Raw genomic sequence first — 21952 nt, forward strand, 5'->3', positions numbered from 1 at the left:
TTCTCTCCTGTCATGTGTGTCCTAAGGATCAGACTCAGACCATCAGGCTGGGCAGTAAGGGGATTTACTTGTCTGACCCATCTTTCTGGTCCTCCTATAATTTTAAAATATTTTTAAAAGATTTATTTATTTTGTATATATATGGGTGAATGTGTGCCAATACATGCCTATGGAGGTCTAAGTATAATTTGTGAGACTTGGTTTGTTTTTCATCATATTTGTTTTGGGGATTGGACTTAGATTATCAGGCTTGATGGTAGGTGTTTTTGCCCATTGAGCCATCTTACCAAGCTTTTAAAGCTAGTCTTAATGAATCTCAGATGTAGAGATTTGTGAGGCCTAGATATAACATTTGTAAGGCCTAGCATTTAACTTATAGGATATGTACACACAGGCTTCACATTTTTATATTGTGTCACCTTCCTGGTTTTGGCTAGAAAGTTCATTGGTCAGGAGACCGTTTGCATACATTTGTTCTGCTTGTCTTATTTTGTGTACACACACATACACACATACACAAAGGAGTGTTGTGGGGAGAAGGTAGGATCTCACTCTGTTGCCTTTGTTGGCCTGAATTCAGGAGGAAAGATTGTTTTCTAGCACCTAGGTGCTGGGATGAAAGGTGTACACCACCAGGCCCAGCAACAGTTCAGTTCTTCATCTCAGCTCCTTTGCTCTTTTTACTATGTGTCAGTAACCCGAAGTTGGTCGACTCTGAATGTTTTCCTAATTGAAGTCCTGTTTCTGGACAGTAAAGAGACCAACTGATTTATCTGTCAGGCATAGGGCTTTGGGAATTGGGTTGCCCTTTGCACTACTGAGATATTTCTGTAGTCGTTTTCTCCCAGTAATTGAATACTTAGGTACATGTGAGACACCAACATTAGTGGCATTTACTGTCTTCTCTAGTCCTTAGAATGTTCCAGGAGCCCTCATACCTCTTATATTTTTGGTGACGGAGCAGGCTGAGAGGTGGCCATTACTAAAGTTGTAGAATTGTAAACTGAGAGCTAGACAAAGTGGCACTAATTTGAATCCCAACGCTTAATTAGCAGGTAGAGGCAGGGGTGTATGAATTTGAAGGCAGCCCGAACTCAGCTAGACCTTGACTCAAAAAAAACATTAAAAAAAGAAAGAAAGAAAGAAAGAAAGAAAGAAAGAAAGAAAGAAAGAACGAACGAACCACAAGATGAAAACAGTTGTTCTGGGTTACTAAGAGGAATGGGTTTACTGTGCAGGGGAGGTGGTGGAATTTGTACTCCCTGTCTTTGATTGTTGATAGCCATAGGACTCAGCTTGGATAAGTAGACAGTACTTAGTTAAAAAGCATCATCATGCCACAGGTTTGGTGATAATACTGTATTTCTTGTGTCTTTAGGGAAAGAGTCCAGATTAAAGGTATTTGATACATCACCAGAACATGCTCTGGTAAGTACAGGGTTATTTTTGCTCTCTGACACAAAGAGTGGGCTTGTTATATTTCCTAGAGAAGTTAGTAAGGTATGAAATTAGTCTACTTTGAAAATAAAGTGGTATTGGGTGGTGGTGGTGCACACCTTTAATCCCAGCACTCAGGAGGCAAAGATAGGTGGATCTCTGTGAGTTTGAGGCTAACCTGGCCTACAGAGTGAGTTCCAGGACAGCCAGGGCTACACAGAGAAACCCTGTTTTGAAAAACACAACAACAACAACAACAACAAAAATATAGTGGCACTTAAAATAGCTGTAGTTTCACTTGGGATATGAATTTGCGAATTTGAGAGGATAAAGTTGTATACAGTAATTAAGGATCTGTATCCTCACTCCTTCTCCTTGGTGTTTATGTCATGATTGCCCAGCAAATTCCTTGATGCTCTCCAGTGGGCATCTGTTAAATAGACACTTCCACCTTGACATCTTATCCTGTGTTGTTAAATCTCACCTTTTTGATTTTTATTCTGTTTCAGGATCTAGGACTATCTGGAAGGAAAAGAAAAGCGAGCACATCGTTGACTGATGATGAAGGTCTGTTCCCTATTCCCCTGATGCTTTAGGGCTTGATCACCAGCAGGATGTGCATTATGTATTGTCATATTTCAGCTATGCTGACTTTGACCATGGTCTTACTATTTTAAATTGGTTAAAAGTTTATTTTTATTTATCCAGGAGTCTTTGAGTAAAAAGAGTAACTTTTGGTATCTCCAGATGACATATGGGGTGTTTCTGTAGCAATTTGGTGGTATCTTATTTTGTGATCTCTGGAAACCCAGGTGCATTTGGAGAGCCTTAGGGATACACAGAGATGATTCAGGGCCAGGTCTTTTTCTGACCTTAGTACATTAGTGGAGATGTACCTTTTGAAGGAAGACATGCTCACTGCCTACCACAGTCACCAGACTGGGGTCTTTGGGAGGAGCACCTGTCATGTTTTAAATGTTGGCACTTGGTTCAGAGTAGAACACAGATGTAATAGGTGTGAGTGCTCATGGCTTCTGACCTGTTTGTTGTAAGAGCAGAGGAAGGAAGCAGGAATAAGGTATTAGAGAGAACACATGACATGTATGTAACAGATGCTAGATGAGTGAGGTCCCAGTGGTCTCAGGAGCACTATTACTGGCTTGACTGGCAGTGTATAAACTTCCAGTTTGAGGTTTTAGTATGGGTTGATTCATGTTTGGGAGAGTTTGAGCAGGTTATTAGTGTGGTAGCTGTCAGGATTGTTTCACACCAAAAGATAAAGAAATGAGTGACAGTGACTCACAGGAAGTAGGAGCTTGGGTTCCATTGCCCTGCTTTGACATAGCAACTTGGAATTCTTCAAAGTGCTCTTGTTTCTTCCATTTGTTTCTCTGTCCTAGTCTTCTGTCCCTTAGCTATTCTCCTGGGAGATGGTCCCTCTTCATCTCCTCCCACACAACTCTGACTGTTGGCACTGAAGCTGGAGAAAGGTAGAGGTCAGGAGCAATGCAGGTGCCTCCAGCCAAACAAGGGTCCTCTTGGAAGGATTTAGGCTAAGTACTTGTCTTTCTCTCCTTGACTACCTGCTGATATTGGGAGGTTAGGACATAGTCATCAGTGCAGTTAGCAGTACATGTGATGACTGAGAAAGCATTGAGGAATAGATGTTTTGGGGTGACATCTAGCCATGTCTAGTGATTTTAGATGATTTTCTTTGTAGACTATAAATGTGACTATCTGGCTGATTTGGGGGCATCCCCTTGTTAGGTAGTGGGTCAGTTTAGGGAATTAGACTCATTAGGAACTGCTTTGCTTGATAGATATCTGACAATGTTGTCACCTTAAATTCTGTGTTTCTTTGGTACGGCCTCACATAGTCCCAGGCTGTCCTCAGTTGTGACGTCAGCATGGCCACCACACCTTTTCACTAGTCTTTCTCCTAAGCCAGTTCATTTGTTACGCAAGTTCAGGAGAAGTGGCAGAATGAAATTCTTGTCTTGTAAGGTTGCACTAGGCTGTTCATTTCTAGGACTAGTTGTGTCCTGGGCCTGTGGATGTGGTATCTTTTGCCTTGTCAACTTTGGTGAATGGTAGAAGTTTTATAGTGAAAACTGAGGAATTTGGGGATGGAGTAGAGTACGTACATGTGTGTGTATGCACATATGCACATGCATTTTGGAAGAGATGGGTCATCTATTAGTGCAGATGAGAAGAAGCCAGCTGAAGAACTGCTGCTGAGGAGGTGTGGCTTTTCTGGCCAGCCCTCTTATCTCTGAGAGTTTAGGGTTGAAGAGTATAGCTGGTCTCAGTTAATGGCTTTTGAATCACAGGATTGCTAAGGGAGGGCACACATTTGGTCTGGATTGTTGCCCTTCTTGTAGTAGGCAGTGATGAGTTCCTAGAAAGCATGCATCCCAGGAAGTATGCATGTAGTTTTTCTGTGGTGGCCTTTGTACTGGGTGGGATCTTTACCAGCATTCTGAGCTAGTGTGAGGTCTGTTGCATATTGAAGAAACAGGCTGAAGTGAAAGGAAAACATTTCCCATTTGTTGCTTGTTTAACAGTTGTTTTCTAGAATCAACCTGAGAATTTTAAATATTTATATTCAGTTTCTTTAATAACTATAAAACAGTTTTGAAGCCTAATAATATTTATTTTTGCTGAGAACTTCAAGTGAAGTTTTCCATGCCCCTGACCTCTGATGATAACCATTTTAGTGGAAGATGAAGAAGAGACCATCGAAGAGGAGGAAGCACATGAAGGGCTAGTTGACCACCACACAGAACTTTGTAATCTGGCCAAAGAAGGTAGGCTGTCACTATCTTACTGAAAATACTTTAATTAAATATTAAATAGGCACAGGAGCATTTGAAAATAATGTCAGATACAAATGACAGCAGTTATCATTTTCTTTGGACCGCCAGCCTGCTTCCAAATAAAGACACGGAGACTTACTATTAATTATGAGTGCTCGACCTTAGTTTAGGCTTGTCCCACTAGCTCTTTTAACTTAATTGAACCTGTTTCTATTCATCTGTTTTGCCATTGAACTTTTACCTTTCCTTCATTCTGTATGTCCTGCTTCTGTTTCTTCCATGTCTGTCTGATGCCTCGCATCTCCCTGCCATCTTTTTTTTCTTTCTTTCCCCAACCTAAGTTCCTCCTTTTTACTCTCCCTGCCTGGAAGTTCCACCTATACCTCCTCCCTCACTATTGGCTGTTCAATTTTTTATTAGACCAACCTTATACAGGCAAGGTAAAACAGCAACACATCTTTACATAGTTAAATAAATATTATGCAGCATAAACAAATGCAGCACATCTTTACATAGTTAAACAAATGCAACACATCATTGCATAGTTGAACAAATATTTTGCAATAGCATAGTGCTGCCAAATTCAAGGAAGCCTATCTCTGGTGTTGAATTACTTCTGTCCTTGTGATCACAGCTGACCTAAGACTTTTGGTGGCTCACTTTCTGAACTCTCCTCTCCCATCTCTGTGAGTCTCCCTAGCTACTGTTGAGACAGAAACAGAGTTCCTTCACAGTGGTTTTGTACGGTGTGGCTTGATATTCCTGTCCAGTGGTTTTGCCCAGTAGTTTCAGATATATTGTTGGATGTTGCTGTCAACCCATTAACTCTACACACTGTTTCACACATAAATATGTCTTTGGTTACTTTGGTTCCAGCAGTACTGTTGTTGGTGTTCTGTTCTGTGGTGTTTGTACATATATCTCTAAAAAGGCTCAGATATGGAACATGGTCAGCCTGCAGAATTATGCAGCATATACACGTCTGTGCCAAGCTACATGCCGTACTACTCGTATCAGCCTTGGAGCTGGTGGTGAAGATAGAGCCCCCTGGTGGCTAAGAGGAGTAATTCTTTGACAGTGAAGTGCATTTTCTCATGTCTGGCTCATTTGACTGCTAAGTTTTCTTCTTAATTGACTTACTGAGTTCCTTATATATTCTGGATACAAATTCTTGTTTTGTTTTTATTATTTTTAATTATGTGTATATGTGTGTCTGCCTGTGAGTATGTGCACGAGTTCAAGTGACCAGAGAGCGAGGCATTGAATCTTCTGAAGCTGGAATTATGGATTGTGACCTGTCTGAGATAGATACTAGAAACTGAGCTTCTGTAGAAGAGCATCAAGTACTCTTAACTGCTGAGCCTTCTCTCTACCCCAGGGGACGTAAATTACACTTTGGTCATGAGAATGGCTTTCAATAGTGTCTGATTTAAAAAATAAAACTTTTAATTATAAAAAAACAATTTGTTGCCAGTCATGGTGACACGTGCCTTTCATCCCTTAGCAGGCAGAGGCAGGTGGATTTGAGTTGGGGGCCAGCCTGGCCTAAAGAGTGAGTTCTTAGACAGTCTCTAAAGCTACAAAGAGAAACCCTGTCTCAAAAAAAATCCCCAAAAATACCCAGAACAAAACCAAAAAGAATCTAAAAATGTTAATACCAATAAATTTAACTGAAAAAAATATTTAGACTCTGTATTAGTTATGGGCATCCATCTTAGTTTTCAGAGAAAAGAAATGTGCTTTTAGAATTTGCAGGTTATAAATTCCTAATCCTAAAATCCAGGATTCAAAAATGCTTTAAAATTCAAAACTTTTTTTTTTCTGGGTTTTTAAGACAGGGTTTCTCTGTGTAGCTTTGGAGCCTGTCTTATCTGGAACTCTTTAGACCAGGCTGACCTTGAACTCATAGAGATCTGCCTCCTGAGTCCCGGGATTAGAGGTGTATGCCAGAACTGCCTGGCCAAATCCAAAACTTTTTGAGTAGTAAAGAAATGGTGTTCTGAAGTTTCAGATTTCAGAGTATTTTTGATAGTAGATTTTCATATGTGTGCTCAGTTGGCAAGTTATAGTCTCCAATCCAGAAAATCAAGAGATAAGAATATGTCAAGTTTTAGGCATTTTTGGATAAGCCATGCTAGCCTGTATCAGCTATTTTAGGAAGAGGAGTGTATATGACAGGCTACCTATCTAGTCTTTTTGCTCTACCTTTCTGAATGCTTTTTTTTTCTTTATAGCTAAGTGGCAGTAGTTATAAAATGATCTTGTTTCTCTCTGTCATCCTTTCCAGCTGAATTGCCCTTAATTGATTTGATGAAATTGTATGAAGGTGCCTTTTTGCCAAATTTTCAGTGGCCGCAGCCTGAACCTGATCATGAAGAGTCAAGCGGGGAAGAGGGTATGTTTTTAGTGTTAAAGAATTCAGGTTTAAAGTGAAAGCCAAAATAAATATGCAAAATAAGATGTAAGAAATTGGAGGTATTGGACCCAAGGACAGGTTCTTCAGTTCATGTTAATTATGGCAGGAACTTTGGGCTTTGGAGAGGATAAAACCTGTGATGTGACTGTAAACAAAGAACAAGTGAATTTGAGCCAAGAAAAAAAAAGAAGTATATTTTATATGCAGTTTTCTAATTGAATAAGTTTTAAACTCTGAGGTTTTTACTTATTAACTTGCTATCTTTACCAGAGCACTGGGTAAACTGTGGAGGATATAGAAATATTTTTTCTAGATGTGTGTTGTGGTTTATGAGCCTAAGCATCGTCTTGTTTTTCTGGACCCTGCTGTGCTTGCTTATTAACTTGAAGGCTTTTAGTGGTTGTTTTTACTTGTTAGGCATTCCAGACAGTCATTCTAATTCTTTTGCTTTTATTAGGTAGATATAGGTTGTGAGGACATGTGTCAGTTGTTAGAGGGTCTCCTATAGAATTCAGGGCCTTTCACAGTCCCTTCTGCAGCAAAACCTAGGGTCAGATACAAATACTTCTTCCTTGTTTTCAAACTTGGGTGATGTTTCTAATTTTTCCTCTTTTTTTGATTGTAGTAAAAGGGAGATCATTAAACCCCAGATACTTGTCTGTCCATGTTATTGGCTCCCAATCAACAGAGACATTTCCTGAACACCAGGCTGTTGGGGCAGATTATGCTTTGAGTCCCAGATATAGCTGATTGTGATGTTTCCTAAGAATTATTCATGTTATTGTGGATATATAAAATGGATTGCAATGAAAAAAAAGTATCAATTATTCTGTATTCTTTCTAGTCGTTGGTTCCTCCCCCCCGTTCTTTCTGTGTTTAGGCTTCTAAAGCCACAGTAGTCCTAGTTCTGTTTCATTGTTTTCTAGATGTGGAAGACTGTCCTGGTGACAGGGAGAGCCGGAGGGACTCAGTTCTCATTGACTCACTCTTCATCATGGATCAGTTTAAAGCTGCAGAGAGAATGAGCATTGGAAAATCTAACACCAAGGACATCACAGAAGTTACTGCTGTGGCGGAAGCTGTCCTCCCTAAGGGCAGTGCCCGGGTTACAACTGCGGTGAGGAAATCTTTTCTGCCTCCCAACAGGCTCCATAGAAAATTGCTAGAAAAGATAATTGCTGTTCTTCTGTTCTGTAAATCATTTGTATAGGTGTGTTATACAGCCTCTGGATTTAGGCTCTGAGAAGGTGTGCTAATTGCTTAGTCATTCTTTAACTGGTCTGTCTGTCACTATAGGTGAAGTTTAGTGCTCCATCTTTGCTGTATGGTGCTCTCCGAGACTATCAGAAGATAGGACTTGACTGGTTGGCCAAGCTATACCGGAAGAATCTCAATGGCATATTAGCTGATGAAGCTGGGCTCGGGAAAACTGTGCAGATCATTGCTTTCTTTGCTCACCTTGCCTGTAATGAAGGTAAGAGTCTCTCAGTTTTCCACCAGCAGAGTGTTGGATCTGAGGGAGAAGACCTCTTCAGTCTCTTCTGCTCAGAGTAGGTCCTTGCCATGTTGTAGGAAAAATTGACCTGACTTATCATCCTTGTATTGGACTTTTATTGTTATTTGCCCTTTGTATTAAAAAGTTTAATTATATAATTAGTTTTTATTCTTATTTATTTTTGTCTATGTGTGTTTGTCTGTGTGAATGTATGCCCTGTGGATTTTGTTGCCCATAGGAACATTGCAGAGGTAGTTGTGAGTCATGTGATGTGGGCACTGAGAACCAAATTCAGGTCCTTGGAAGAGCTGTTCACTGCTAAGCTGCCTCTCAGGCCCACAGTCCATCCGTCCATCCATTCATCCATCCTCCCTTCCTCTCCTCTCTTTCTTTATGTGTATGTCCATATATATGTATATGCGGTCATTTGTCAAGATCAGAGGACAGCTTGTAGAGTTGATTCTCTGCTTCTACCATGTGGGACCCAGAGATTGAATTCAGGTCTGCAGGCTCAGTGGCAAGTGCTCTCACCATTTGTCTCTGCCTCAAGTGCTGGTATGAAAGGCTTGTACCACCATGCCCAGCTGGTATCACTATGGCTTAAATGTAGTATTTTAAAGTAGATGCACATATATAGTTGTTAATTCAAGATGGGAAAAAAAGCACTCTGCCTTTTTATTTTATTGTTTAAAGGGAAAGGGTGTTAAATGTTTTACTATATTTACAAGTCTATTCTATCTTCAGGAGACATGTTCTAATACCCCAGTGGGTGCTGAAATCCTGAACCATACTATGTTTCATTTGAAGTTCAGAACTTAACTGAAAGTAAGCATATAAAAGTGTCTTTTTGGCATGCTCAGAGTGCCATCTTCACTATTCTTCCTCATTAGGACCGTTATTAAGTGTCCCTAGAACAAGCCCTGCCGTACCATTACCATGGATCTAATAACCAGTGTTTCTGCCAGGTGCTATTGAGCAGGTGGCATGTACAGTGTGGATAGAATAGAGAAAGGGATTGTCCCATTTCTCAGAATATGCTTAGAATGGTGTGCAAATTAAAATTTATGAATTCTTTATTTCTCGAATTTCACAGTTAACATTTAAGGCAATGATTAACTTTGTGTTATTAAAATTTTGAGTTTTACTATGATACTACATAGGTAGAAGTGATTGTCTGTCTTTCTAAAGTAGGAGTGTTCATATTGTTAGTTGATAGGGAATGAATAGGTGAACCTGCAGGAGTTTTAGGCAGGACAAGGAAGTTCATCACACTGTATGTGAGGAAACCAGGGAACTAGAGCCATGGGTGTGGGGCTGGAATGCAGTGGTACACTCAGAGATAGTGCAGTAGATAGGTACAGTTGGAAAGGTGGTAAATGTCCATATGGAAGGAGGGTAGAAGTCTGTGCACAAGTGACTGTTTCAGCCAGAGTATAGTGTCATTACAGGCCTAGGTTGGGAGGGCTTGTCCACTTTGCTAATAGCTGCTGATGTCAGAAGGGATAGACTATATGGAGTCTGGTGTACAAAGGGGACACCAGATCTCATGGATGGTAGTGAGCCACCATGTGGTTATTGGGAATTGAATTCAGGAACTCTGGAAGAGCAGCCAGTGCTCCTAACCTCTGAGCCATTTCTCTGGCTCTCACCTTCCTTCCTCCCTCCCTCCCTCCCTCCCTCCCTCCCTCCCTCCCTCCCTCCCTCCTTCCATTTTTCTTTGTTTGCTTTTCGAGACAGGGTTTCTCTGTGTAGCCTTGGCTGTTCTGGAACTCAGTTTGTAGACCAGGCTGTCCTCAAACTCAGAGATCTGCTTGCCTTTGCCTTTGGAGTGCTAGGATTAAAGGTGTGTGCCTCCACCGCCCGGCGCCCCCCCCCCCTTTTTTTTTTAAGTTTTCAAGACAGGAGACTGTACTGGAATTCACTCTGTAGACCAGACTAGACTCGAACTCACAGAGATCCTCCTGCTTCTACCTTCCGAGTGCTGGAATTAAAGGTGTTTGCCACCATCACCTGGGCCTTTTTTCTTCTTAAAGACTTATTGTTATGTGTTTCTGTCTGTGTTTGAAGACCGGAAAAGAGTGTTGGATCCCTTGGAACTGGAGTTGCAGGTGGTTGTGAGCCACCTGACATAGGAGCTAGGAACTGAACTCTGGTTCTCTGCAAGAACAGCGTGTCCTCTTAGCCACCTTTCCAATTCTTCCCTCCCTCCCTCCCTCCCTCCCTCCCTCCCTCCCTCCTTCCTTCCTTCCTTCCTTCCTTCCTTCCTTCCTTCCTTCCTTCCTTCCTTCCTTCCATTCATGCTGGGGATTGAATTCAGGGCCTCGTGTGTGCTGGGCAAGGCCTTTCCAGTGTTTCACATGCTTAGGTCTACCCATTACTAATTTTTTTGTATGTTTTACATATATGAATGTCTATATAGCACATGGATGCCTGGTGCCCATAGAGGCCAGAAGAGGCATTGACTCTCCTGGAACTGGAGTTAAAATCATCTATGAGCTGCCTTGTGGGTGCTGGGAACCAAACCTAGGTCCTGTGCAAGAACAGTAGTGCTCTCCCACTCTAGGTTTTTAATCCTATTTTACTTTTTGGAGAGAAAGCCATTTTGGGTTTGGTCATGTTTCCTTACTTGTAAGGTTATATATTTAGAGTTTAAAGATTGAATTTTAATTTTTAAATTATGTGTATGTTGGTGTCTGTGTGTAGGTATGTGTGTTTGTGTATGGGTACCTATCAAGGCCAGAGGTGTTAGATCTTCCTGGAGCCGCCTGATTGTATGTGCTGGGAATCAAACTTAGGTACTCTGGAAGAGCCATTTCTTTGACCCGTTGTTTAGATAGATCCTGCCTTGATCCTTAGCACTAACCTCCAAAAGGACAAAAATGTTTATTGACTTCTGATAAGTTTTTTTTCTCCTAAACTTCTGTTGAAATGGTGGATTTCTCTTGAACACTTTCTTTTCAGAATCAGCAGGGATGCTTCAGCAGTGGCCACAGATATGTGAAGTGTAGAATCAGCAGGGATGCTTCAACAGTGGCCACAGATATGTGAAGTGTAGAATCAGCAGGGATGCTTCAACAGTGGCCACAGATAGGTGAAGTGTAGCGTTACTTTAAATCAGCTATTTCAGTCTTTGACCCTTAATTGTATTCATTTCATTTATGACACAGAAATTGAAGTTTGTTTTCTGGGTTACACCTTCTGACTTGTAAAATGCTGTTTTCAGACTAAGTTTGATCACTGGGTCAATTGGATATTTCTCTACCTAGAAATGCCTAAGGAGGTACTTGTCTGCACTGCAGATCTTTTGCTACTGGGAAGGTTCAATCAGGGTCTGAGGTCCCAAAAGTCAGGAGCTTTCTTGTTTTGGGTTGTTGTTTGCCATAGACAGAAGTTCTTTTTTTGTTGTTAGTAGTTTGTTTTTCAAGGTAAGGTCTCACTGTCCAGTTTTGGCTGACCTAGAACTCATAAAACTCTGCCTGCTTCTGCTAGGATTAAAGGCATGCACCACCACACCTAGAACAGACAAGAGTTTTTTCTGTGGCTCATGATAAAAGTTCATATGGTTGTCATTGGATCCTGGTTTTCTTTTTGTCTGTTCTTTTCAGGAGTGTTTCTGGAGAGCCTGTCCCATGTCATAGTGCAGCAGGGATACACCTGCCCCTATTCTGGGCAGTGTATATATGCTGGAGGATAGTTTTCGTTTCCTTGGTATCCGCTTTCCCCCATGGGCCACATACTTAATAAGCTAATCAAACTCAGCTTTCGGTACCTGGATCTCACATATCTTTTTTTTTTTTTTTTTTAATTTTATTTTATAGGTAATTGGGGCCCTCATCTTGTTGTCATGAGGAGTTGTAACATACTCAAGTGGGAACTTGAGTTGAAACGCTGGTGTCCTGGCCTCAAAACTCTTTCTTATGTTGGCAGCCACAGAGAACTCAAAGCAAAGAGACAGGTACTGCCACCCAACCTCTACCACCCTCTCTCTTAGTTTATTTTGCATTGCTGGGGGGCCGCCCAAGTTTCACATATTCTAGACAAGAGGTGTGCCAGTGAACACCCTTAGCCAAGCATCTTTTAAATACAATATACAGTGGCTGAAGAGATGGCACAACAGATAAAAGAACTTGCTGTACAAGTCTGACAACCTAATTTTGATCGTTAAAAGTTGTCTGAAGATTTAAAAGAGAAAACCAACTCCATAAAGTTCTCCTCTGACCCCTACATGTGTGTTGTGGTGCACACATGCCTATACAGACATATCTCACACATGTCCCACACTAATAATTAAGCTTGAAATAAAGCTAGACATCTTAATTTTTCTTAACAGAGACTCTCCTTATGTAGCTCAGGCTGCCTTCAAACATTTGATCTTCCTGCTTCAGCCATGTGATTACTTTACATGCTGCTTAATGTGATTATTTGTATCATTGACTTTTTTTCATTTTTATTTGTTTATTATACAGTGTTCTACTGCCTGTACACCTGCACTACACATCAGAAGAGGGCACCAGATCTTATTATAGATGGTTGTGAGCCACCATGTGGTTGCTGGGAATTAAACTCAGGACCTCTGGAAAAGTAGCCAGTGTTCCTAACCACTGAGCCATCTCTCCAACCCCAATAACATTTATTTGTAAGCTACCAAATATATATGTGGTTCTAGAATTTGAGTCCTTTGAAACATAGAGGACACAGGGTGGACACCCAGTTCCCTGGGTGAAAGCTGCTTAGACTTTAGGCCCCATTTGCCTTCTGGGCTGCATAGGTAGTAGAGTGCTTTCTTGGCATGTGTGGACTGAGTTCAGTTCCCAGTAATGTAAGGAGAATAGTTCAGAAATGAGTTCTTGTCTGGAGAGAGAGTGCAGTGCTTCCTGCCTCAAGACTGTGCTAATTTTCACAAGCTTAATGGAGTGTGGGAGGTCTCCTGAGTTCTTAATAGTTTCTGTGGATTATTCACAGGAATATTTGTGACAGATAGAAGTTTCCTTTGGCCCCTAGTACTTTATAAGTGCCAGGACCCAAGTGAATGTGTATAGATCAGTTTCCATCCTTTGAAATTTTGGCTCAGGATTAAGACACTACACCAAGTAAAATTTATTAAGGGTGGGTCTTTAGGTTCATTTCCTCTTTTACAATCTGTTTTTGTCTTTTTCTCCTGCTGTTAAAAATACAAAGCAAAACAACCCCCTCCAAAAAACACTACAGAGAAGATAATTTTAAAGAGCAGAAATGTATTGCTTGAAGTTCTAGAGATTGGAAGTCTTCAGGCCAAGTTTCAGATAGGTTTGACATCTGGCAAGGGCTTGTTTTCATCATCTAAGATGACACTTTTCTTGTTGTGTGCTTACTTGGGGGAAGGCAGAAATGCAGAATGGTTTCACTTGGATCTTTGCTACCTTTTCATAAAGCGTTGACTTATATACTTAGGGACTAAGAAGGTCCAACTCTTAATATTGCCACAGTGGGAATCCAGTTCACCATAGTTTTAGAGGGGATGCATTAGAGCATAGTCCATTCTACACTTGCTTTAAACATCTTGTTGCATTTAGTTGCAATGTAGACATCTGCATTTCTTACCTTCCTTGTTTAGATTATGCACTACAAAAACCAGGATTGTCTGTGATAATCTGTTTTTCCAGTGAAAATTTCTAGTGCCTTTTAAAACAGCCTAATATGTCAATGAAAGGTTCTAGAACAGAGAAGAATGTCTTGAACTTTTTCTTGTGTAGTTGTTGTGAAGAATAGGTCGGATTGCTGGTGATGTGTGTAGCTTGTCTGAGTGATTGCCCAGCAGTGCTCTTCAGATGGTTTCAGGGAAGACAGGGGGCTTCTTTCTGTATTGCAGGAGTGGACTGAGCCCAACAGCTTCCACATCTGCATCACGTCCTATAAGCAGTTCTTCAGGGGTTACACTGCCTTCTCAAGGGTGCACTGGAAATGCCTTGTCATTGATGAAATGCAGCGGGTGAAGGGCATGACTGAGCGGCACTGGGAAGCCATCTTCAAGCTGCAGAGGTCTGACCTCACTCAAGTGATCTGTCCTTTTCAAATCTCCAAGTGTTCTTTGTTCTTACCTAAAGATTCTTAAACTTGAATCATTGCATACATATATTAATTTAGTGAAAAGAAATTTCCATCTTCTTTGTCATAGCATGTTGGACCTAAGACACACAGAGTCCCTTTGTTCAATCCTTTTCTTTTGAGACAGGGTCTTACTATAAAGTTGTGGCTAGCCTGGACTCTGTATGTAAGCCAGGCTGGCCTTTGTATTTAGAACCCTTTCTCCAAGTGCTGTGTGTCCTACTGTGCCTGTCCTTTCCTGAAGGCATATCTATAGTTGCTGTCTTCACTTTCCTCCACACATTGCCAAGGAGAAGAGTTACGTAGCCTCCTTGTGTGTTTCAGAGTTCAAACATTGTTTGTTTTGTTTGTAGCCAGCAGCGCCTGCTTCTGATCGACGTGCCTCTGCATAACACTTTCCTGGAGCTCTGGACCATGGTACACTTTCTCATTCCTGGGATCTCCAGGCCTTACCTGAGCTTCCCCCTGAAAGCTCCCAATGACGAAAACCAGGATTACTATCACAAAATGGTCATAAGATTACACAGGGTATGTTTGCTTTGGTGACTGCAGCTGACTCATTTAAAGCATATTTGCCTTCTACTAAATGTACCATGACATTATTTGGGGAGAAAATGGTTATTATTTTCTTCAGGTCACACAGCCATTTATTTTGAGGAGAACAAAGAGAGATGTGGAGAAACAGCTGACCAGGAAGTATGAGCATGTTCTGAAGTGCCGCCTTTCCAGTCGGCAGAAGGCCTTATACGAGGATGTCATTCTACAGCCTAGGTAAGTGCTGCTTTGCCCACGTGCCCCTCAGCAATGAAAAGCAGATGCACCCTGTTGCCTCAGTGAGTATGCCTATAATTGAGTCAACCAGGAGCTCTGCCATCTCCAGAACATCCCCTCTTAACATTCCTGCTTATTCTGCCTTTAGATACGCTTTATCTTCACACCTGCCATTTGTGTAGCTTGATGTCTTTTCTGCTGCGTGCTGCTCGTTACATTAGCTTTGGTGGTTAGTGTGAACTCAACTGGTTGACCAGCTTACTCTTTAAAAGTAGCTACTGCTCTACCAGGTCAGTATGGTCTTTCTGGAAGGTAACCAGGGCATAGTTTCCATGTCATGTTATAGCATCCTGTGACCTAAATAGGTCATCTCCCAACTCTTGCCTGGTAGCCCTATATGTCATTTAGTGGGCTCAACTTTTATCTTCTGAATCCCCTCCATGGCTGCTTTGATTCTTTTGTGCTCTCTGGTGTCTTATGTCTAAAACAAATTCAAGAACTGTGGAAATAAAGTTCAAACGGATTTTAATTTTAGACTTGGAGTTCTCAGGACTTAAACAGTACTTTCTCGACTCAAAGCAGCTGAGAAGAGCCACGTGTGTTTATTATGACCTCACATGATAGTAGTCTCTCATATGTGGACCTAGTCCATATCCGTCGGGTAGTCTCACTCACCTGGCTCACAGGTTTCCCACTCTGGGTAGGAACATGGTGCTGTGGTTAAGGCTTACTCAAAGCTGTCTTGTATGCACTTGCCTTAGCTGTAGATGGGCCTTAGCTGTGGCCAGAGATGGTGTAGGCTTTACCAGGAAGGCAGTGGGGCACAAGGCCCATTCATGATGGGCAGGTAGAACTGGTCAGCCTCCTGCCACTTTTTGTTTGCTGAGCACAGGGTATATGTGAGTCTCTAAGAAAAAGTAATAAATGTCTAAAGTTCTTGGAGTAGCCTGTGGCTCCCTTGATGCCTTCAAGAAATGATTTGGCATTGCTGCACCATGTTTAAAAGGCTTACTGGAAATTTTGGGACCGAGTATAAAAGTGAATGGCTGCTCATTTATAGGCTGTTTCCCAGGAAGTCCTTGCCAAGCTGAATTAGTAATGAGCCACTCAGCTTATCATCTGATGCTGAAGAGGAGCAGTGAATGCTCGCTCACAGCATTTACTGATCAGGCCCCCAAACACTGTAAGCCGCTTGAGCAGAAAACACTTGGCCATGTTGATGTTTCAGCAAGATACTGACATTTTCATTTTCTGACCTTAGTGATGCACTAGTTCTAGTTAGTGAGAGGTAATTTTGTGGGAAGGGGGGAGTTCTATGGAGGTCAGGTGCCAGCAGGCAGGAGAAATATGGCTCAGTTACCCTTAAATGACTTAGATTGCCCTCCATTAGGAGTTCTAGCAAATCATTGTTCAGGGAATTTAGGTTGATATGTGACTGTTCCAGCTGGATAGTGAGGTGCTTGTGTTTGGGAGTGATGTCATCTTTTGTGAAAATGTAAGAGGTCATAGCATTGGCTCTAGAACAGCTGTCTAAATGATCTTTTTCTGGTTCTGTGACACCTGCTCTGAAGAGAATAACAGTGAGACTTTTCCATGTTTCCTTCCTTCTCTCTGAGCCACAATTCAAGGGCTAGTGTGTTAAGCCTTTGTGTATCTTGGTCCCATTTTTGCATTGGGGAACCAGGTTTCTGGATACAATTAGGTGCGCAGACTGCCAGACAAAAACCTGAGGTAGGCCCTCATTTCTATATTACACTGTCCAGATGCATAGAAACGCTGAATCAGACACAGTCTGGTTCTCTCGTGGCTTCTGGCTTTCTGAGGCAGCTTCATTTCTGCTCCTGTCTGCACATACACACTCCCCCCCCCTCCCTCCACCTGCCCTTTCTCTGGAAACGCCTGTCATTCTTAGACTCAGGGAAGTAGATCCCAGTCTTAGCCCACTCAAAGCCAAACTTCGCAACTGTTTTAAAATATCACATTCTACTTCTGTTCTTTTAAGCTAGATGGATCGTCTGTCTTGTTTATTATTCTGGTTTTGTGCCTAGCACTGTGCAGAGACTTTTATCACAGGACTCAGGGCTGGCTGTGTCTGGCTTTCCTGTTGTCCAAGTTAGGTTTACTGTGAAATCCCCTTCTGGCAGTGTTTCTCAGGATTCCCACTGTTCTCTGTTGTATACCTAAGTTGTTCCTTGAGTAACTAAGACTGGCACTTCTCATGAGGAGCTCAGGCTACCTCCTGAGCCCAGTTCTTTCTAGACACCTTTTTGATAAGTTGCTTGGGTTTGGAGCCTGCAGTCATCTCACTGTGGTTCTACACCCCTCTCTCAAGCTCTCCAGATGCCGTTTTTCATTACCTGACTTGGGAGCCCCCTTTCTCGTTCAAGAGCTCTATTCCATACTGCAGTTCCCTGATCCTGGTGTGCCTTGTGGATCTCTGTCTGATACCACAGCAGGGTTTGTCTTGTAGCCTGCTTACCATCTCATCTGTGCACTCTCCTTGCAGGACCAGGGGGTGTACTTTCTGGGGTATTCTGATCCCAACTTCTGACTTAATTGGTTCTTTTTACATGTCAATCCATACCTTGAATGCTTCTACTCCTCAGGATAAGTGATCATGATATTATTGAAACATGGTCCTTTTACAAAGGAACAGTCTTCCTTGAGATTTGGCTTGTACTAACCCTTTGTCTCTGGCTCTCTGGAGTGAATTAATAGAGACCTGTGTAGGAATGTAGACTTGAATGTGCAATATGACTGTCTTGGGAAATGTTGTTAGTTCCTATGTTTCTGAAATTAAGGAAGTAACTGATGATGAGACTGAACGATGAACATACATTTGCCCTTGACACTGAACTCTTGCCTCTTCTCTATGAGCAGGACCCAGGAAGCTCTGAAGAGTGGACACTTTGTCAGTGTCTTGAGTGTCTTGACACGGCTACAGCGGATCTGTAACCATCCTGGGCTGGTAGAACCACGGGTACCAGGCTCCTCCTATGCAGCAGGCTCTCTGCAGTATCGGTCAGCCTCTCTAATTCTCAGAGTTCTGGAGAGAGAGTTCTGGAAGGTAAGAGAGGGGATTTAGAAAAGTAGTGCAGGACTTCTAGTACTTACTTTCTAGATAAAATCCACATGGTTATATGGATTTCTTTCCAACCCTTCTTTCCAATCCTTACTAATGTACAATGTCTCAAGTTGTGACCCCTCAACCATAAAATTATTTTTGTTGCTACTTCATAACTGTAATTTTGCTACTGTTATGAATCGTAATGTAAATATCTGTGTTTTCCAATGGTCTTAAGAGACATCAGTGAAAGGATCTTTCAGGAAGTACACAGGTTGAGAATCACTGTCCTATCTCTTTCTGTTTAGTTTCTGACTGGGGACTTATCTGGCTTTGCATAGCTCACAGAATTTTATCTGAATTCTTTCACACTTAGAGTATTTTCAAGGTTCATCCTCATTGCAGTATGTCAGAATGCCATTCCTTTTAAGGGCTGGGTAGCATTCTGTTGTGAGAGGCCACATTTTGTTTGTTCTTTATCAGGTGATTTTCATCTCTTGCTATTAGTATTGCTGATGAGAACATTCCTGCAGTTTGGGTTTCATTGTTCTTGTGAGTCCACTTCAGGTTGAGCTCCTGGCTTACATAGCTTTTCCTTCTTCTTCTTTAAAGAACTGCCAGCTGAACCACTTGGTTTGCCCTAGCAGTGTGAGGGCTTCCACGACCCTCTTTCTGTTTGTCTTTCATCCTCTTCAGTGTATTGCTGCTTTCTTGTTATCTCAAGTTCCAAGAAATAGACATTGGTGGTGCCGTGGAAAGCAGGATACTTGCTCTTGCCAGAGCCAGGGCCATAAATCTGATGTGTCAGATGTATTAGAAGGCTCCTTGTTAGTTCTCGGCTGCTCAGCCCCAAAGTAATCACACAGAAACTATATTATTTAAATCACTGCTTGGCCCATTAGCTATAGCTTCTTATTGGCTAACTCTTACATATTAATTTAACCCATTTCTATTAATCTGTGTATGGCCATGTGACTGTGGCTTACAAAAATTGGCGTCTGTCTCCGGCGGAGCTACATGGCTTTTCCCTCTCTCTGTTTTCTTCCTCCCAGCATTCAGTTTAGTTTTCTCCGCCTAGCTAAATTCTGCCCTGCTATAGATTCAAAGCAGTTTCTTTATTCATTAATGGTAATCATAGCATACAGAGGGGACTCCCACTTTAATCTGATTGGTTCCACTCTGTCTAGCACTGAGTAGTTTTTACAGTAAGCCTTACAGGAGTCGTTCCCACACACTGATCAGCACATGGAGCCCACACTTGCCCCCTCCTTTTTCCTGGGAAGACTGCTGTTTGTCTCCACACTATTCAGGTTATGATTTGTTGCATATGTTCTTCTGCAGTTCCAGGTTGTCTCTCAATATCTCTGTTCACATGACACTGGGGAAAGCGAAAACAGCTGTTGTCCCATTCTGAAAAGGAAATCTGGCCCTCTGAGGAGATATGATCTTACCTAGCCCAAGCATGAGACAGCTTGGCCTACCATGTGAAATAGCTTCCTCAACTGACTCTTACCTTGTAGCAGGTCTTGACCCTTGGTCAGGTATTTTCATCTGCCACCTATTACAAAATGTTTCTTTTTTTTTATCATTTCTTCTTAGGAAACCGATCTTTCTATATTTGATCTCATTGGGCTAGAAAATAAAATCTCTCGCTATGAAGCTGAATTACTGTGTAAGAAAAAGGTGACTCGGAAACTCATGGAGGAAGTCTTTGCTTCACCACCTCCGACAGCCCGGCCAGCAGCCATGAAGCTCAAGGCCAGCAGGTACATGGACGGGTTAGAAGCAGCATGTGGTTCATCTGGCATGTTCACTCTTCCGAGGATGTTCTGCTTGTTGAAAGATCAAGTGTCCTTTCCTCTAGCTCACCTTAGTCAGTGGTGGTGAGAGAAGCTGTGCTCTTGAGAATGTCCCATACGCCCCTGGTTTCAGTGAGCACAGCTCCATTAACAAGATACTCAAATAGAGGCAGTGAGTCCTGAGAGTCACTTCTCTTGGTTATGTTTAATAGAGTAAACTTTAGGATTTGGGGAGATGATAGGGCTGAGAACAGTCTGCTGTCTGACTAGTCAGTTTCTGTCATGGCAAGGTCAGGCGACTGATTGGGAAGAGTACAAAGTATGCTTATGGGCCAGAACAAGGGCAGACATGGGGTCTACTCTTACAAGTGATACTACAATATAAATGATGATTTGCAGTGAGAGAGATCATGAGGCAGGAGAGATAGTGATGAAATCAGGATGTAAATGCTTCTGAACAGATCAAACCCAGAGGTGAAAAGGAAGCAAAATCCCATGCCTGGGTGAAAAAGGAAAACAAGAAAATATTTATTCTTTTAGAAATAAAGAGGACATTTGTACAGATCAGAAACCCATTTTCAAGTTCTTTTTCAGACTTCCTTGGGACTGTGACCTGCTTGCCATCCTTAGCAGCTCAGGTCAAGCCTGACAGACCCATATAGGAAGCCTATAGCTATTACAGACAAGGCCTTCTACTTGTACTTATCTGGGCTTTGTTAAAAGGTTTCTATGACTGCTTCTTGTTTGTCCTTCCATTTTCTAGGTCAGAGAACTCTTACCTCTATGATCAAACTAGAATCAGCTGCTTAGTTGGGTACTTTGTGTACCTTTCCAGCTCCTATTATTTCTGTCCATTTCATAAGCTGTCTTGTCACATGTACTAGTAGAGAATTTGGTTTTTCTTTGCTGTTGCTTTAAATTATAGTTAGATGTTATATGCCAGAGGTGTTTTTCTCTTTACATACTTTGATATATTCCTAATAGCTGAGACTAAACAGTATTCTTGTATTACTGATTGAGATGTTGACCTTTGAGTACAGAGTTTGTCAGTGGTTCCACATGTTGGACACAAGCTTCTTGCCAACTGTTATTTGGAGCTACCTTGTTCCTGCTCTATGCCTCTTTAACTTGCCTTCCTAGCTGGTCTCTGAGGGGCAGTCCTCTAGAACCCATGCTATCTGCGATGTGGTGATGTTTGTGTCTTCTGCTTGGGCCAATGGGCATCTAGGTTATTTCAGCCTGTGCAGTATGGCCAGAAGCCCGAGGGTCGCACCGTGGCATTCCCCAGCACACATCCACCTCGGATGGCAACCACCAATGCAGCCACTGCTGCCCCACAGGGCCAGGTTCGAGGACGGCCACCGATTGCTACTTTTTCTGCCAACCCAGATGCAAAAGGTATCTTACATAATCAGCTCTCTTTTGTAGAAGACTGTGGGGAAGTTCCTGCCACCCTGTTCCTGGCCTACTGAGTGTTACAGCCACTGCTGTAGGGCCTGGAAGCCTCCAAATGGCCTGTGAAATGCCACCTACAGATCTTGATGAATTGAACTTACTTTCTTTCTTTCTTTCTTTCTTTCTTTCTTTCTTTCTTTCTTTCTTTCTTTCTTTCTTTCTCTCTCTTTCTCTCTTTCTTTCTCCCTCCCTCCCTCCCTTCCTTCCTTCCTTCTTTTCTTTTCTTTTCTTTTCTTTTCTTTTCTTTTCTTTTCTTCTGAGACAGGATCTTACTATGTAGCCCAGGACAGTCTAGAATTCACAATCTCTCTGCTTCCAGTCCCCTGAGTGCTGGGATTTATAGGCATTCAACACTGTGCCTGGTTGTAGAGATTTGTTTCCTGTTCTGGGTTTTCCCTATAGAAGAAAGTTCACCTTAGCTGAGCAGGTGGGCAACCTCTACAAAGTGTTTTCTTAAAGTATGTCAAGGTTGTTCAGGAAAGTTCTGAGCCTTCCTGTTGCATTTGGTGCTATTGTTTTAGTTTCACTTGGTAAGGGGACAGGGAAAGTCCTAGAAGTGGTCTTAGCCTTATCTGAAAACAGCAGTGCAAAGGTTTCTGTAGTGCAGAGAGTGGG

The 21952-nt window shown here is 42.0% G+C and overlaps 1 protein-coding gene across 12 annotated transcripts in view; it reads left to right on the forward strand.

The window, feature by feature from the left end:
* Positions 1-21952, forward strand: part of Ep400 (E1A binding protein p400) — a 94099-nt gene that overhangs the window by 33501 nt on the left and 38646 nt on the right. For all 12 annotated transcript variants that reach the window (XM_038345781.1, XM_038345780.1, XM_038345783.1 and 9 more), the window contains 13 exons: positions 1379-1428; positions 1947-2004; positions 4155-4244; positions 6541-6648; positions 7596-7786; positions 7966-8143; positions 11983-12119; positions 14013-14182; positions 14602-14776; positions 14883-15019; positions 17900-18086; positions 19683-19849; positions 21111-21280. In XM_038345781.1, coding sequence (XP_038201709.1) covers positions 1379-1428; positions 1947-2004; positions 4155-4244; positions 6541-6648; positions 7596-7786; positions 7966-8143; positions 11983-12119; positions 14013-14182; positions 14602-14776; positions 14883-15019; positions 17900-18086; positions 19683-19849; positions 21111-21280 — 1818 coding nt within the window. The remainder of the gene's footprint in view (positions 1-1378; positions 1429-1946; positions 2005-4154; positions 4245-6540; positions 6649-7595; positions 7787-7965; positions 8144-11982; positions 12120-14012; positions 14183-14601; positions 14777-14882; positions 15020-17899; positions 18087-19682; positions 19850-21110; positions 21281-21952) is intronic.

Source organism: Arvicola amphibius, chromosome 10 (assembly GCF_903992535.2).
Source record: "Arvicola amphibius chromosome 10, mArvAmp1.2, whole genome shotgun sequence".
Classification (NCBI taxonomy): Eukaryota; Metazoa; Chordata; class Mammalia; order Rodentia; family Cricetidae; genus Arvicola; species Arvicola amphibius.